The sequence below is a fragment of the Protomyctophum bolini genome (genome assembly GCF_963924005.1).
Source record: "Protomyctophum bolini genome assembly, chromosome: 8".
Classification (NCBI taxonomy): Eukaryota; Metazoa; Chordata; class Actinopteri; order Myctophiformes; family Myctophidae; genus Protomyctophum; species Protomyctophum bolini.
In genome coordinates, this window is record NC_137869.1 from 22,636,873 (window position 1) to 22,653,419 (window position 16,547).

The 16,547-nt window shown below is 43.0% G+C and overlaps 1 protein-coding gene across 1 annotated transcript in view; it reads right to left on the reverse strand.

The window, feature by feature from the left end:
• obscna (obscurin, cytoskeletal calmodulin and titin-interacting RhoGEF a) overlaps positions 1-16,547 on the reverse strand; it is a 152,108-nt gene that overhangs the window by 2,924 nt on the left and 132,637 nt on the right. Inside the window, exons 47-80 of the mRNA XM_080770756.1 lie at positions 16,442-16,536; positions 16,239-16,345; positions 15,590-15,790; positions 15,114-15,193; positions 14,490-14,663; positions 13,964-14,123; positions 13,756-13,854; positions 13,052-13,216; positions 12,464-12,622; positions 12,155-12,332; positions 11,844-11,957; positions 11,377-11,544; positions 10,531-10,633; positions 10,318-10,447; positions 10,108-10,213; positions 8,606-8,702; positions 7,850-7,983; positions 7,652-7,764; positions 7,406-7,574; positions 7,130-7,211; positions 6,829-7,029; positions 6,352-6,412; positions 6,135-6,212; positions 5,526-5,698; positions 5,161-5,187; positions 4,883-5,035; positions 4,696-4,741; positions 4,509-4,586; positions 2,601-4,317; positions 2,317-2,445; positions 2,062-2,184; positions 1,575-1,742; positions 880-985; positions 373-609 (exon numbers count right to left, since the gene is read on the reverse strand). Of these exons, the coding sequence (XP_080626882.1) occupies positions 373-609; positions 880-985; positions 1,575-1,742; positions 2,062-2,184; positions 2,317-2,445; positions 2,601-4,317; positions 4,509-4,586; positions 4,696-4,741; positions 4,883-5,035; positions 5,161-5,187; positions 5,526-5,698; positions 6,135-6,212; positions 6,352-6,412; positions 6,829-7,029; positions 7,130-7,211; positions 7,406-7,574; positions 7,652-7,764; positions 7,850-7,983; positions 8,606-8,702; positions 10,108-10,213; positions 10,318-10,447; positions 10,531-10,633; positions 11,377-11,544; positions 11,844-11,957; positions 12,155-12,332; positions 12,464-12,622; positions 13,052-13,216; positions 13,756-13,854; positions 13,964-14,123; positions 14,490-14,663; positions 15,114-15,193; positions 15,590-15,790; positions 16,239-16,345; positions 16,442-16,536 (5,931 nt within the window). The remainder of the gene's footprint in view (positions 1-372; positions 610-879; positions 986-1,574; positions 1,743-2,061; positions 2,185-2,316; positions 2,446-2,600; positions 4,318-4,508; positions 4,587-4,695; positions 4,742-4,882; positions 5,036-5,160; positions 5,188-5,525; positions 5,699-6,134; positions 6,213-6,351; positions 6,413-6,828; positions 7,030-7,129; positions 7,212-7,405; positions 7,575-7,651; positions 7,765-7,849; positions 7,984-8,605; positions 8,703-10,107; positions 10,214-10,317; positions 10,448-10,530; positions 10,634-11,376; positions 11,545-11,843; positions 11,958-12,154; positions 12,333-12,463; positions 12,623-13,051; positions 13,217-13,755; positions 13,855-13,963; positions 14,124-14,489; positions 14,664-15,113; positions 15,194-15,589; positions 15,791-16,238; positions 16,346-16,441; positions 16,537-16,547) is intronic.

Here is a 16,547-nt window from a genome sequence, read left to right on the forward strand (position 1 = left end):
ACCGGTAATGTGTATTTACTGTTTACTATTTACATTTCCTGAGAAGATTTTGCTTGCATTTGTGCTGCCATGGGGATGTGTGGGGAAAAATATATGTCAATAATTGTTTTGAAATTACTTATTGTACTGTAAAGAAAATCAATAAACATATGTTTAAAAAATATATATAGAGAAAATCATAAATAAATACTGAAGCCATATATAATTATTAAGGAAAGATGTACGAAGCATGTACGTGCCTATGTAAAATCTTAATTTCCATTTTCCAACCATTCAGTTGCCAAAAGAAAAAACTATTTATCTACTATCTATATAAATCACTATGCTATGAAGCAAGAACAAATAAATATGAGTCTGATTCTGAGCCTATACCTTTCTGCCAGGCTGTAGAGCAACTCCCTGCCAGGACACAGCTCCTCCACCAAGACCAGGTAGCAGCGGGTGATGTAGGCTGTGTGCAGCTGGACTAGGTGGGGGTGGTGGAGCCTCTTCAGCAGCTGGTACTCCCTCAACACCATCTGTCTCTGCTCTGAACTGTAGGGCGTGATCTTAGCAGCAAACGTTCCGCTCTGCTCATCCGTACACTGGGTTATTACGCTGAAACGACCCCTGTGATGACAGAGACCAGAGGGGGGGAAGAGGAAGGGGGGGGGGAAGAGAGAGAGAGAGAGAGAGAGAGAGAGAGAGAGAGAGAGAGAGAGAGAGAGAGAGAGAAAGATGCATGCAGGGTACTTAATGCCTGACATAAAGCATACTGTAGGTGGAAAGAATAAGAAATTGTTCACTTGTTTATAACGTCGTACAAGAAAGCATCAGGTTCAACTCTGGGATTATATCCGATTACTTTTTGGACAGCAGCATTCATTAGTGAGAACTCACCTGTTGATCTCAGACAGGAAGCTGTAGGTCTTGTGTGTGGGTGTTGGTCTCAGCAGAGTGACTTTAGTCGCTGGGTACTCAGTCTGAATGAGAGGAACATGAACCTCTGCAGCGGAGAGAGTACATACACAGGGCAGAATCAGCTTTAACTAGGCCTATTTGAACCCCAGCATCCCTATTTTGGGGGGGAATATTTGCCAAAAATAGCAAATCTACAAGCTTATACTGTGTCGTGTACTTGTTGTGAGCTTGTACTGTAGATTTTATAGACTATTTTAGCTATTTTCAAAAATGTATGGAGAAAGAAAAAGATATGTGAAGGGTATTTTCTTTTGTCTAAAATGGCATGCCCAAAATAGGGATGCCAGGTTGAAAGTGGTTACAAATATATATTACGATATAGTTTCCCTCTGTATTGGAAATGAGTGCACAAAAACTACTGATATTATAGTAATTATTTACAAAATAATTAATAATGTATTGTGTAGTTATATATACTGTATTGGAATAACGTGTAGTCCCAAGGCACACCCAGATCTGTCTTACGGCACACTGTTTGAGAATCAATGTAAAGTGTGAACTTTCAAATGTTGTACATATTGGTTACGGAACAAGAAACTGCCCTACCAATAGGAAGATGAAATACACCGAAACAAACATGACAGTTAAACGACTTCAATGTTTAATGTCCTTGCCTTCAGGATGAGTGGACATAACTATGGGTTGGGAGGGGTCACTGAATGGTCCTGCTCCCTTCAGGGGGACGCAGCCCACCCTGAACACGTAGGACGCCCCTCTGGGCAGGTCCTTCACAACGCAGCAGCTGTCCGTCATCTCCTCTGCCAGGACCTTCCATTCCCCACCTGAGGATAAGTCCCAGGGATAAGATCAAGCGGGACAGTACAGACGCTCATGGAACTAGTGGCATGTTGGTTGTCAAAATGCTATGTATGTGCAGTTGAAGAGCTGAAGAAAGTTTGCACTTGAGATTAAGGCTTACTTGCGCACTAGTAAACATAAATAAAAACATAATTTGGTGCTGATTTGTGCAGCAGTTTGTGAGATTAGATCCAGAGACACGCCAGCGCATGCACGTGCACACTATTTGCATCTGAACTACTTATTAGAAGAGATTTTATGCATTTGTTACGCCTGATACCGATGCATCATCAGGTCACCCACCCTCTGTACTGTACTGGACACAGTAAATGGGTGGATCACTGGACTGGACCGGTTTCCACACCAGCAGAACTCCACCTCCTTCCAGTTGCATCACATCAGCCCGGCTGGGTCGGACTGGGAGTTCTGAAGGGACAGGGTAACAGTGTGGTACAAAGGCTCAGAACCGGGTTCATAGCACAATAAGCAGCATACCGGTAATATAGATCCGTTTCCTTAGAGAAATGGCTTAAAATGAGAGGATGTAATTTATTGCACCTTTACTCTTCTTGAATGCAGGTATTTTGAAGGCAGACAAGAATTTGGAAGCCTTGTTTTTAGGGCTCTCAATGCCAGTAATGCGCTTTCTTTCAGGTGGTGAGGGTGATGTTCCTTTTACTATGGGTCCTGTGACATAAGGCATACAACACAGCACGGCAACCCCACAATGAGTGACAATTACACTCAAGAAAACAATGGCTGTAAATATTTTCAATAAATAGCAGTCTAATGCAATGCCTCAACTTAATTCATGATTCAAAATGATTCGGAATGGCACTGACCTTTACTCACATCCTCCTTACTGGAGGATTTGAACAGTTTTGTGAGGCTGGAGGCTGAAGCTCTCATCTTTTTCCTCAGTGACATTGTGGGCGTGTCTGGCTTCATTATTTCGCCCAGCGTGGGTCCCAGCTCTGCGTTTTCCAACTGGGAGTAGGAATGGCTTGTCCAGGACTGCCTGCGGAAGATATTCAGCAATCCCAGCTTGGGTGACTTCCCTGTGGGCTGTCTGACCTCAAGGGCAGGAGCAGATGCATGCCTCTGTAGGCCCTGGCTGGCCTTCTTGTCTTTGGCCCTAGGAGGTCTCTCTGGGGATTGGAGAGAAGAGAGGCTGGAACTGGGACTGGGGCTGGGTGTCATTAGTAGGGTCTTGTCCAGACAATCGTTGCTTCTGGTAACCAAGTTAGGGTTTGAGCGTGTGCGATTCCTCGGTGGCGCTTGAGGAAACGAGCCCCTGGGTTTAGATTCCCCCGCAGCTTGCTGAAACGAACAAGGGGATGGTGAAGTCACCTGCTCATATCTGGGCATAGGTCGGCCAGGGCTCAGCTCCTCAAACGAGCCTAGTCTGCTGGAGAACCCTGAGCCAGGTCTAGGCTCCAGTATCAACGACTCGGTCAAGGAGCCGTGGGAACCAGAGAGGTTCTCCCCAGACACTGGTCTCTGATCCATTCTGGGACTCCGTCTCGCTCCAGCACACAGGCCAGAGCCAGCAGGTATGCCCCCAAGCAAGGTATTACCTCGTACAGGGGCAACAGAACCTCTTCTCCTGGTGGCCCGAGCAGTGCTCGGTGGAGCCAGCAAAGTCCTCCCCACCACTTCATCATCTGTAAGGTCCTCCTTCAGACTCTGGGTGTCCTCTTCCTCCTCTAGCGTCATGCGGTGCCTGGGTGAACCGGGAGACCGCCGGGACTCGTCCAGCGACCTGCTCCTCCTGTGAGGCGGTACGTTGGCATGGGAGAGGCCGACTCCGCTGTCAAACGAAGTGGACTTCTGCATGGCGGGTTGGATGGACCCCCGCCTCTGGCCGCGGCCGACCTCCATCTCGTCCTCCACGTACTCGATGAGAGGCTCGTTGAGGCGTCCGGAGAGGCTGCTGCGCAGCGGTTTGCGGCCTCTCTCCTGCTTCTTGGCCTGGAACTTGTCCCGGAGTGTCAGGCGTCTGGCAGACATGGGCGACAGCTGTTGGGAGCTGCTATAGAAGGTGCTGCGGATGACGCTGCCACGGGGGATGCGACCCCCTTCGCTGCCCGAGCCCTCGTCCCCTTCAGACAGGTAAAGGGAGGGGCTACGCTCCCTTTGAGGTGTGTGTTGGAACGACGCTTCCGACGAGCCGACCGATTGCCTGCTTATGCTTCTCTCCAGCATGCTCCTTCTTCCACCAATCTCACTGTCCTCTTCCTCGCCCATTGTTACTTCCTCATCCTCTTCTTCTTCGTACGAACAGCGTTTGGCGAAGGGTTCTGGGATCCGGGCTCTCTCCATGAGTGGATCGTAGTCATCCTCTGTCTCCTCCTCTTCCTCCTCGGTGGGGCTGCAGTGCTGGAAGAAGTCCCACGAGTCAGCCTCGTCGTACTCCGACGATGAGCCGCTGCTCAGGGAGCTGCTGCTGTGTTCCTGGTGCTCCCGGGGGACTGTCACTGCCGTTTCCCTTAGAGGAGCATCCAGTAGCTCTGGGATGGACCTCAGTGTCAGCACTGAACCGATGCATGTCAATGAACGCTGTGGCAAGAGAGAGGAGGGGAGCGGGGGTGGTTAAAACAAGTACTGTATGTATGAATTCATGTTGTTATCCAGGGTAAGTTGCGATTCAGAAGTAAAATAAATCAACTTTGTTGTATTGTGAATTTACCATTGGTTGCAAACGTCACAAATTGATGGTACTTCATTGAATGCAATGTAGGGAGACTCACCTGCCATTTCATCTTTGAGATGAAGGCTTTCAGATTCCTTGTGTTGATGTCTTCAGTGTCTTCCCCTGCATGCTCATCCTGATAGAATATTCAATGATGGCGTTTATTGATATGTTGATGAGTTACTGAATGTATCAAAACATGACTGAAAAAAAACATAGAATGCAGCATTCTGGATTCTGCTCACCTGGAACAATTCATGTGCCAAACATTCAAAAGCTGAAGGCCTCTTCCTAAATGGGATGAACATCATAAAAACAAGGCTTTAAAACGTCAAATATTTTGCTAGCCTAAGATCCTTTCGCGGGTTTATTAACTTAAGGTGTGACTGGGTTTGTGTTATAATTAGATTAATAATGGTGTAGGTTCCTCACTCTGGGTCTGGCTGCAGGAGCGAGCGGAGGAAGCTCTGGGCCTCAGGGCTCCTGTTGATGACATCAGGGGCATCCCAGTTGAGGGTCCCCTCCCCCACTCTCAGCAGTGTAGCACGATCAGTCTCACCCACAAATGGACATCGGCACAGCAGACTACGAGGAGCCACAAGGAAATGTTTATTGGTAGGAAGCCTAATGAATTACATCAACAGTGTTCTCATGGGGAATATAACATTTCAAGAGACTTGAGTATGTACTGAAAGTGCATAGATACTCACAACAGATAGGCCATAACACCCACAGACCTGGCAGAAAACAAACACAGTAGTACATTTCTGTAATACTGCATCATCTCATTTCCCTTTCCCCATCTCAAACTGAACATGGCTTAAAAGGGTAGGCAGTAAAAGTCAGTTGCCAACCACATAGGACTGACAAAAATAATAAAAATGATGCACACACATGACACACACACACACACACACACACACACACACACACACACACACACACACACACACACACACACACACACACACACACACACACACACACACACACACACACACACACACACACACACACACACACACACACACACACACACACACACACACACACACAGTTCATAATTACAACTCACCATATATCAGAGGCTTTAGTGACTGGCTCTTGATGAACAATCTCAGGGGCAACAAACTCTGGTATACCAAACTTGCTGTACTGGTGTCTGGATGAGTCCATTTCTTGGCAAAAGCCAAAGTCACAGATTTTGATTTCGTCTCTGGGTGGATACACCATCAGGATGTTCTCAGGCTGTGATAATTACAAAATGTTATTTTGGGCATGTCAACATTTTCTAAAATAAGCTCACAAAAGAGCTCACAATGCACTGTGATCTCTTTGCTATTTTCTAGTGATGCATGATAAAATCGCTAGCATATTGAAATCGGCCATAAAAATGCCATATCGGTATTGGATTGGTCTCAAAATAATCCAGATTATTTTCACAGGGCAATGGCTCAATCGTTTTTGTTTTGTGTATTTCTAATGTTTGAAGGCAGCATAATCCGTATAAATACGTAATAGGTCAGATTCGGTATCGGCAGATATGACCCTGCAAATAATCGGAGCTCGGATATCGGTCATAATTGTGTGCACCCCTACTATTTTCACAATTTTTGAAATTGAGGTAATGTAATACAGTACTGTAGAGATTAATAATAGAATGCTAAAGGGACAAAAAAATTACTTTGATGTCCAGATGCAAGATGTTCATGCTGTGAATGTGACCAACTCCTTCCAGGATTTGATGGATGTACAACTGGACCTGAAATGAAAATGCCAAGATTGATGCAATCATCAACTACATCAACTAAACAGACAAAACATCAACATAATTATATTATATTGAAAAAACAAATATACATGTTTTTATTATAAATAAGTCAAGACAAGGCAAGGTTTACCTCTCTCTCCGTGACTGATCCCTTCAGTAACAAATGATCAAGCAGTCCATGAGAGCAGCAGCTGAAAATATTGTTATGGAATATTCATGCGTTTGCTTTTATTAAGCTTTATTTATTTATTTGCGGAAGACACTTCAGTTGAGTCCTCTTTTCAAATAAATAAATTTCCAAATAAAAAAGTAACAATCACATGCATTCTTATAGCTACATGATATGAAGTGAAACACCAACAAAACCAACAAGATTTATGTTATAGAGTTAAACTCTCCCACAGTATGATTGAGTTCAGTCTGAGTGCTCTGTGTTGGTAATAATGTTATAATGGCATCATAGAACAAGAACATCACAAAAGCAAAACAATAGGTCTATAAGATAAAGATACCATCACATTTAGGCTCATTCTCCTTTTGCTATAATTGCAGTTATTATGTATAATGCTAAATTACTAGATGCCTAAATGTGACATGAGAAGGATACACTTCAGTGACCAGGATGAGAGTGCGTCGGGTGCAGAAGAAATCCAGCAGACAGGCAACTCTGGGATGAGCGAGGCGGGACAACAGATCTCTCTCCTGGAAAGCACGAGTCCTAGTTCTGCTTCTGAGTGGCAGGAACTTGGCAGCAAAGCCTTCGCCCGTCCTTCTGTGGACTACACGCTTCAACACCCCAAACGTTCCCCTAAAGCACAGGTGAGACGATAATTAAAGGTCATATCATATCCCTGAAAAGGCGACGTCCAATTACAGCAAAGTATATATACAGTAACCGAGATATTCACCTTCCAATTTCCTCATGGACGTCATAGACAGAGAATAGCTTTCTCCTTTTCCCCAGCTCCACCTCCTGAGATTCCAGTTCAACTACAGAAAAACAAATGGGATGCTGAGACGCTTCAAGCACAATGGTCTCTTGCTTCCAATGACTAACTTTAATTCAACTACTGATTCGAACAAAAATTTTACATCCGAGTACGATTATGTCGTACACTCATCCGCAAAACTCATTTATATAGCGACAGAATGGCTGTGCACAGCAATACATTCTGAAGTCTCACCTTCCACCACAGTAAGCTGGGCCTGGCATGAGTCATGACCAGACTCATTAAAGGCAAAACAGGTGTAGATGCCACTGTCCTCACCCTCGGGGCATACAATGGTCACTGAGCAGCGCGCACCGTGCTGCACTATCTCCACATTTTCATTGGCAGACAGCTCCTCACCGTCCTCCAATCACAGAAGAGAACGTTATTTTTTATTATACTCATTTTGGTCATGCAAAATTCTCTTCGATCTAGGCTTACCTTGTACCACTGTATCTGCGGGATTGGCTTTCCTGTGATGATGGCAGTAAAGACAGCTGATTGGCCGGGCTCTACGCAAAGGTCCTCGGTGGGGACCTGGATGGAGGGCGGAGCTGGACAGGAAGTTGCTTAGTGAGCACCGGTAATGTGAAAACACTCACGGGAATAAGAAACTCTAAAGTTAGAGAAAAAAAATACCATCTGGAATTTCCTGCATAGACTCTGAGATATAGAGCTCTTCCTCCTCTTCCTCTGGATAATAAACAGGTTCTTGCACCACCTGTTCTGCAGATGGAACGGTGACACCAGCCTCCTCGGGGCTATGCTCAGGTCTGGAGGGGAGCACAAGAGGACAGGGAAGCTGATCACACCATCAGTTAAGACACCGATTACAGGGCAAGAAAAAAGTATTGTAGATACAGCAGGGTAAAAACAAATGAACGCAACACCCTCAATAAATGGCAGACATATAGAATATACACCCTCAACATAGTACATGTACATACCCTTAACATAGTGCTCAACCTTCATCACCTCCTCCACCCCATCCAGGGTAGCCCCAACGGCATAGCCAGCTTTTCTGACCAGCCTGTTCAGGTTGCTTGTGTCCCTGGCATTAATGTAACCACCCCAAACAGGCACTCGTAAAGAAGTTGTCAGTCCAGCAGAGTTGTTTTAGCTTAAACTATACCCTCTTTAATGATCTTACTGCGAAAACACTATTGTCTAATCGGGCAACCTTTCTCCTGGTACAAGAATGAGGTGAGTAATAAGGTGACAGAAAAGAACATTGAAGTTCAATGGAGAAGTAGCGCCATGTAATATTGTCGTAGCGTATGACACTAGATTGTGTCATACTTGATTGTGAATCAAGTATTAGAAGTTGAAGAGAAAAAACACAGCGGTCTGAAACACACTGAATTGTGTGTACAAGGTCTGTAGCTGTGGACTTACTGTTCTGAGAAGAAAATCTTGGCAATAGAGGTAGCACTGAAGTCAGCCTGCAACCATTTCTTCACGAGGGCCGTGGACCAGCCCTCAGAGTCTGCATCTAGAACAACCATATCACTATTCAGACTCAATCTAAAATAGCAATATCTCTATTAAAGAATTTTGTGTTGATTTGTAATATTATTAGTCATTGTCTATCCAAAGTGCTTGGTAAAGGAAAAGGTGAGAAAACATACAGTACCTTTACCTTCACCTTCAGAGCCCAGTTATGGAGATACAGTTCTTACCTCAAGATTGGCGCCGACAACCCCATTAACCCACCACATCAACAGGGCACGGGCCAAAGCCCCACACCCACAGGGGGTGTAGAGGACACCCCCCTAAGCACATGACCATCTTGTATTGACAGAGGTGAACAGTTAGCTGGGCATGCATGGGTGAGAGGAGAAAGGTGAACACAGAAATGAACGTATGTTGAATGGCACTTGTTACTATGAAGATGATGACTTACATGGAAAGGTGCCCATGAGGAACTGCTGTGCGACGGACAGGTAGGTTACAGAAAATGAATAGGATATACAGTAGCACTCAACTGCGTCCAAAAGTCAAAAGGAAAACTAATTTGAGTAATACTGTAAAACTAGTAATTTCACCAGTGAGCAATAAGTGAGTATAAGTTAATTGCTTTAGTTATCTGAGCTGTATTTTTTGGACATAATTTTTAAACTAAATGTTTTGGATACTGATTGACTAAACAATGAATTACTAGTAGTAGGTACTCTATGTGTAAATATCAGCTATTAGCACTGGAAATTCACTAGTTTTACTGACTTTTGGAGCACCGAGATCAATCTAGTGGATCATTGATCCAATCTGTTCTAATCCCTCTCATCTCTGGAAACAAGAAAAATTATGAAACACGCGTGCGCGCACACGCACGCACGCACGCGTGTGTGTGTGCTTGCGACACACACACACACACACACACACACATGCACACGCGCGCAAGCACGCAATACAACAAAAATGTGTATTTTTTGCAGATTCATGGATATGGTGGTATGATGTTGAATGGTACCAGCAGTTGTTGGTGGTGGTATTGATGGTGTCAGTATGTGTGGAATGGAGGAAAAACGTGTCAATCGGGGAATGAGATGCCATAAACTTGAAAGAATGATGAAGGTTTGGGTTTGGGGTGGAGACTGAAGTGTTGAAAAATGTTGTAAAGTGAAGAGATGTGATATGATGTAATGTAAATTGAATTGAAGTGAAACTGAACAATGGCCATTGTGCATGGCATGTGCTTCCTGAAGCCCCATTCTTCAAAAAGAGCTTGAATTATGAATTCAGAAAATGAAACATGGCCCATCTATGAAATCACTGTGGTATACAACTTATGGCACTATAATTACTAATGAGGAAGATCCACGTGAAAACGCTCGTGTGTGTAATCCCACATCTGAACAGGACATTTACTGTACCTTGATTGGGTGGGACTGTCCTACCTTTGGGAGACAAGTCCTGCGGTTGGTCATTCTCAATGACCATCGATGGTATGTAGGCGGGACACAGCCCTGCTTTGCACTTGATGCAGCCCAGCTGATTCCAAAGCTAAAACAACAAAATATATTCAAAATATATTTTGAAAATGACAACGATTCACTTTTAAATACTTGATGTGTGTATTACAGCTTATTCTGATGTAGGTATCATACCTCACACTCATAATGTCCAATGTCTGCCTCTGTCGGCTTCATTATGGTCAGAGTCAAGACCCCACTGCGGGCATCATTCACTATGTGGTATTTCTGCCCGTCAGCCAACTCTGTGCCATCTTTCAACCACCTTATCGAGACATCAACAGGTTTGACACAATGTGTATGGTCAAATAAATTATATTGTGAGTTCTTCTTCAAGATTGTCCATACCTTATTCGTGGTAAAGGACAGGTGAGTGTAGAGCAGGTGAACTGGACATCCTCTCCTTCCATTAAACAGGTGCTTTCCAGCCGACTAACAAACCTGGGCGGGACTGTAGAGAAGAAAAATACAGTGAGCAGCACTGAAATATACAAGACACTGAACAGTACTCAAATAAAATATATGAAAGGATACGGTCATCATTATAATCCTATACGGCCCATTTATACTCTCATTCTGAACGTATATGTACAGTATGCACTCATATGGCTTTAACACAACAAAGGGGCATGCAAACGAGGGAAGCAAATTATACCTGCACTGTACTGTAAATGTTTCCATGTAATAGTTTATACAGTATGCCCAAAGAACAGATTTAACCAGTGCCCAACGAACCAAAGAACAGGAAAAGGCCCTGCATGTACAAAGGGTTCCAGGGCATTGCAAATATAGCTGTTTTTTAATGCTAGACATTCACAATGTACATTTACAACTAGCAACTTCCTCCCCTCGTGATCTCTTGATTCTTCATATCCGTATTACCCAGAGAGGGCATTTCAGAGTAATTACCGTATAATTATCTTTTGAGGGGCACTAGCCCCCCCTGGCCAGCTTTGAGTGTTTGCGTAAACACAAACATTGTGTAAACACCTAGATTGAAGACGAGGGTGAGGATGCAAATTGTGATTTAGATGATGTATGATGATGTATGGTAAGAGTGCCCCGCAATTCACACGGGTGTGATTTTTTTTATATATCGTCTGTCGCTCTATACCTTTAAGAATGTTCTATCATCACAGCCAAGGAACATATGACATTGATAGCAGTGCCCTCTGTTGTGTGGTATACACTCACCCTCCACCACAAGCTTGGCCAGTGTGCTAGCATTGCCCATAGAGCTGGCAGCGTAGCAGACATACTGGCCAGAGTCCTCTGGGGTGATCCCATCCAGGATGAGGCAGCATGTGCCTGAGCGGTCAGATGTGATGATGTGACGGGGCCCATCCTCCAAAGGAAGACCGTCTAGGGGAGAGGACATCACACTATGATGTTCAGTGGTGGGAAAAGTGTATACTCATGTACTGTAAATACAAATTACAAAGTACATTTTCCTTTTAATATCAAGATATATCGCTGCATTGAAGTTTAGGAAAGGAAAAAGGAAATGTTCATGTAAGCTTGTGCACTGATGTAACTTCAGCAAAAAATCTCTAGAGAAAATAAATGTTATAGTTTCAAATTATGGCAGTGCTGTCATTTGATACTGTAAAACCAGAATGCACCGCGGCTGAATAGTAAAAAATACTGTACTTTAATTTTACCTTTAAACCAGGTGACCACCGGTTTGGGCATTCCTGTGACCTTGCATGTCAGTTTGACGGTCTGCCCAATTTTTGTGGTGCAGTCAGACAGAAGGATCTCAAACACTGCTGGGCCTGTTAACAGAGAACAGTAAAAACTGAAATCACTATAGAACCTATAACAGTATAGACTAGTGGTTCTCAAACCTTTTCATGTAAGGACCTACCCCCCAAATATAATATTTGGCCATGTACCTCCATTTGCATTGTTAAAATGTCAGAAATTTAAAATAGCAGATCTAGAAGTATCAAAATAAGACTCAGTGACTCACTGTTAGTAACCAAGCTGGAGCGCTGCTGCAGCTCTTTGAGGTCTTTGAGCCAGGAGAGCTTGACCAGAGTGGAGCGACCGTGCAGCGAGTACCTCCTCACTGAACCTCTGTGCTCATGCCAAAGCCCCCAGGATCTCTCATCTCCATCCACAGTGTCCTTCACTAACACATCGTTCAGCTGGGCAGGGAGAAGGAAGAGGAAAAAGTGCTTTTTCATAATGTATAGCCTATAACTGTACAACTGCCCTTATTTCATATTTCATGTATTTTTTAAATCCAGTAGAAGACTCGGTCATAGAACTACTTTACCTTCATTTTGTTCCTGAAGGCATAGGTATCACAGTTCATGCCAGGGTCTCTCTTCAGTTTACACAAGACAACGCAATCCTTGAAGAGGAAAACCTGTCTCTGGTGCCCTCTAGTGGCTGTCTTAATCTCTGGCGTTTCCTCCCACACAGTGAGAACACCCTGGTAGAGAGAAATCGAACCATTTAAACATACTGTAGGAGTGTTAGTGGCACTAACTTGGTGCTATACTCTACCAAAGCAAGTAGGTTGGAGTGAATTATTGCCGGCATCAGCTGAGCAACAAGGGCGCCCTCATCAGTTCTCATGCAGTACTTAACTCATTTTAATAACATTTTTCTCATGATGAGTCATAAGAACTTTGTTCAGACGCTGGATGGTAAATAATTGTAACATGTAGCCCACAATCAATCCATGCTACTCTGTGAATTGGCAGTGCTAGGGATCAAATCCAGACCCTTGGAATGTGGCTTAATTGTCTCATCAGAATACATAATGTGATTCTTTCGACATGACAAATGTATAAAGAAAAGTATTTTGTGTAGGCTATGTTGAATCGCTGTTGTAGAATGCATACAGAATATGGGTTACCTGTCGTACAGGTTCCCCCAAGGTAGACAGAGGAGCTGGGTAGCTCTCTATGACGGAGAGCTGATGCATGTTGTCAGACCTCCAGGGCAGACAGGAGACCAGAGAGAAGGCATCCTCCAGCAGACAGCAGCTTTGACCACTTTTGGCTTTATTCTTGATTAGCTCCTATAAACACATGACTATTCTTTCATTAAAAGATTACTTGCTGGAACTTAGACTATGTATCGTCAGGAAAAGAGTTCATGAATATGTTGCATTTGGAAAAGCTGACTTTTTCAAGCAATAACAGGACTCATTTTCACTCAAATTTGGAATCCTGTAATGGAGGTTTTTGTTTAATGAAATGTTTTAAAACTGAATAGATTATATATATTCCCTATCGCTGTACTGTATGTAACCTTCTCACTATTAATGCTGAAGTTTGTGAGTGTTAACCTATTTTGACCGTGGTATGAGATGATACAAGATACATGATGTAAATGATGATGATGTAAATACATAATGTAAATGATTTAAATTTATATTCGTATACTTATACATGATATATGAATGTTGTACTGAGGGTTTTTATGGGGAAAAATAAAATACAAAGTAATATGGAAAACATTAAATAAAGGATTACTTATGTGGGTAATAAAGATAAGCTAATCAAAACAAAGAAGGCATATAGTACATGTATCAAACAAGTAAAAATGTAAAGTGACCTTGAGCAAGGCTTGGTAGGTTTGGATTCTCTCCACTGGTCTCTGAAGGAATGTGAGGACGTCCATGGTGGAAGCATGGCTACTAGATTCGGTCGATTCCTGACATGTGATTATGGCAAACACATTAAACAATTAGTCATCCATTACAAACAGTTAATGACATAAAAAAATATTTTTATATGTAGTATAGTATACGTTTTTGAAGCACCTTCAGATATTGTTGTATACTCTTGTCGGTCACACAGGCCTCAGCTTGTGTTTGGCCGACCATGAAGTGGAGATACTTCTCAAGGTCTTCTGCATGCTTCATCAGATGCATGGCAACATCATCATCTGTGGCACAGACACTCAGTCCGGGCAGAATGGACCTGGCAAGATGTTTAGCCCAGTGAATATGATGACTCACGGTACATTTGACCTTACTGCTGTATAAGATAATATTCTAATTTAATTTGCTTGAGATGCGTAATCCATTACTATTTCTTTGTGCAGCTTTGTATTATCAAATATATGTTATCGTTTCTTTTTTCATGCATTTTAAAGGGAGGATTGGTTTCAAGCTCAAAATAAAATGAATTTATTAATGAAAAGAAAGGTATATAGAGAATAACTAAATAATAGATTGTAGTAAATGTATTTAATTGTATTCGTTTGTTCAGTACTTTGTTCAGTTTGTACACTCAAGTTCTCCAAGTAAAATGCTTTGTGTAAGTCCTGTAATAAGCACTTATTACTTCTCATGTAGGTCCACAATGTCCTTGATGTTCCTGAAGATGGTCTCTCTCTGGTTGAGGACACTCGTGGGAACATGGCGGCTGCTCTCCAGATGATGCAGCTGGTGAAAGGTGAACTCCTTCATCTCCTTCACAAACTCCTCTTCCCCATTAATCAAGCCCTGAACCAGTTGACTAAAGACAGAGTCCAATTCATTTGCAGAACATACAGTATGTTATATATAATGTGGTTAATTGGTTGGATCTATTCTGGTGAAGGCTACAACTCGCCACCTGTTTTCCATACTCTATTCTAGGAGAACATGTGTTTCATAAGTGCTGTTGAACACCACACAACCAGCAAGGATTTAGCCGTTTCTGTTCTCAAGAGGAACGTGAGCGCAAAGTGCAATCAAACAGTTCTAAGGAAGTGTGGTATACTGTAGGAATGAGATAATTTCACAGTCATCACAGAGACAGCACAGGTGAAATAAGAAGATGGAGGTAATGGTTGGTGGTACAATATTAATATGCTGTATTAAAGAGTCCCTGTGAGTAAATAAAACCCAAAATCCATATTGCATCAGTGACTGGTGATTTAGGCCTAGATATTGAAGCAGTATAGGTAACAACAGAATGCCTGACCTCAGGGTCTTCCTGTACTCCTCTCCAGTACATCCTATTCCATCCAGCTCCTCCTCCACTCTCAATGATGGGAATGGCTCCTGGCAATACATTAATAGTAATCATTAAATTATCTCATATGCAGTTTGAACAACCATAGGAAGAACACTTCTAGCATGTTGGTAGGTCTAGATCAGAAGTTATCAAGTTAGTTCTCAAGTTCTGAAATCTACACATTTTAACCCATTTTGGGCGGGAACCCCTTTTGGTGTAAGCATTGTGTTATGCTTTAGCTATTTTTGAGAAATTGAAGAACGACTGACATAGAAACATAGCTTTTTCAGAAAACTGTCAGGATGTAGAAGACATTTTTAGAATCTGATCTCAGGTCTAAATGGGTAGCCTTTTAGCCTTTATTCCATAATTGTATGTGTGTTTTTTTTCCTCAGAAACATATATGTTACATATGGGCCTGGCATACGGTGTACACAACCTACCCTCCTCTTCTTCTCCAGATAGGCTGGGCAGAGCCATCCCTGTCGTGCAGGGTTGATCTTGGTGGGCTTGGTCCTAACCAGCCATTTGTCAGGATGGACAGAATCCAGAACCTCCACATACTGGCCTTCCTTTAATATAAAGTTATCTTTGCTTCCGCCGCTAGGACTGCAGTCAGCTCTGGTCACATAAATGTCGAAGGTCTGAGAGAATTTAAAAAAACTGTTAAATGTAACCACTTTATATTACTAGTTAAAACAGCTAAGACGGAGTTTTGGACTTTCATTGACATTGGCAGCCCAGCCCCGGCAGTAGCGTTTCCCAGACTAAAGGGTGCGTGTCCCATGGGCACTGTTGATTCTACCAAGATCTATCTTCAACCTTTTATGGCTCATTAAGTTAGCCTCTTTTCAAGAGTGAGATATATTGCTGTCTTTGACAAACAGCAAAATGTATAGTGATGAGGTAAAGGATCTCTAACTGTGGCTATATTTCAGGGGATCGGTCTAGCGGTTTGTAAGATTAGCTCCAGACAGACAGACAGACAGATAGACAGATACAAACAGACCTTCCAGTTATTGATAGCTTTCTGCAGAGCCACACCATAAAAACTGCACAACAAAAGAACAAGCACATTACACAATAATATACCTCTCTTCTATCCTCATCCCCATCAGACTCTGAACCAGAAGCCGTGCCAGCTATGAGGGCATTGTGATGCTTAGGAGATGGTGTCTTCATTCTGGCTTCACTAGCAGCTGTGAAATACAGGAGATAACATATTAACGTTAAGAAAACCCAATTACCGGATGTGATGAGGGAATGTGATGAGGGAAAAAAACATCATGGCTCACCTTTGACTTTCAAAAGTTTCTTTGTTGGTTGTGGAGCGGCTATCTGCTGCTTATCGTCCTTTTGAGGAATTTGTTCCTCTGGTTTGGCAGCTTCCCTGTGACAATA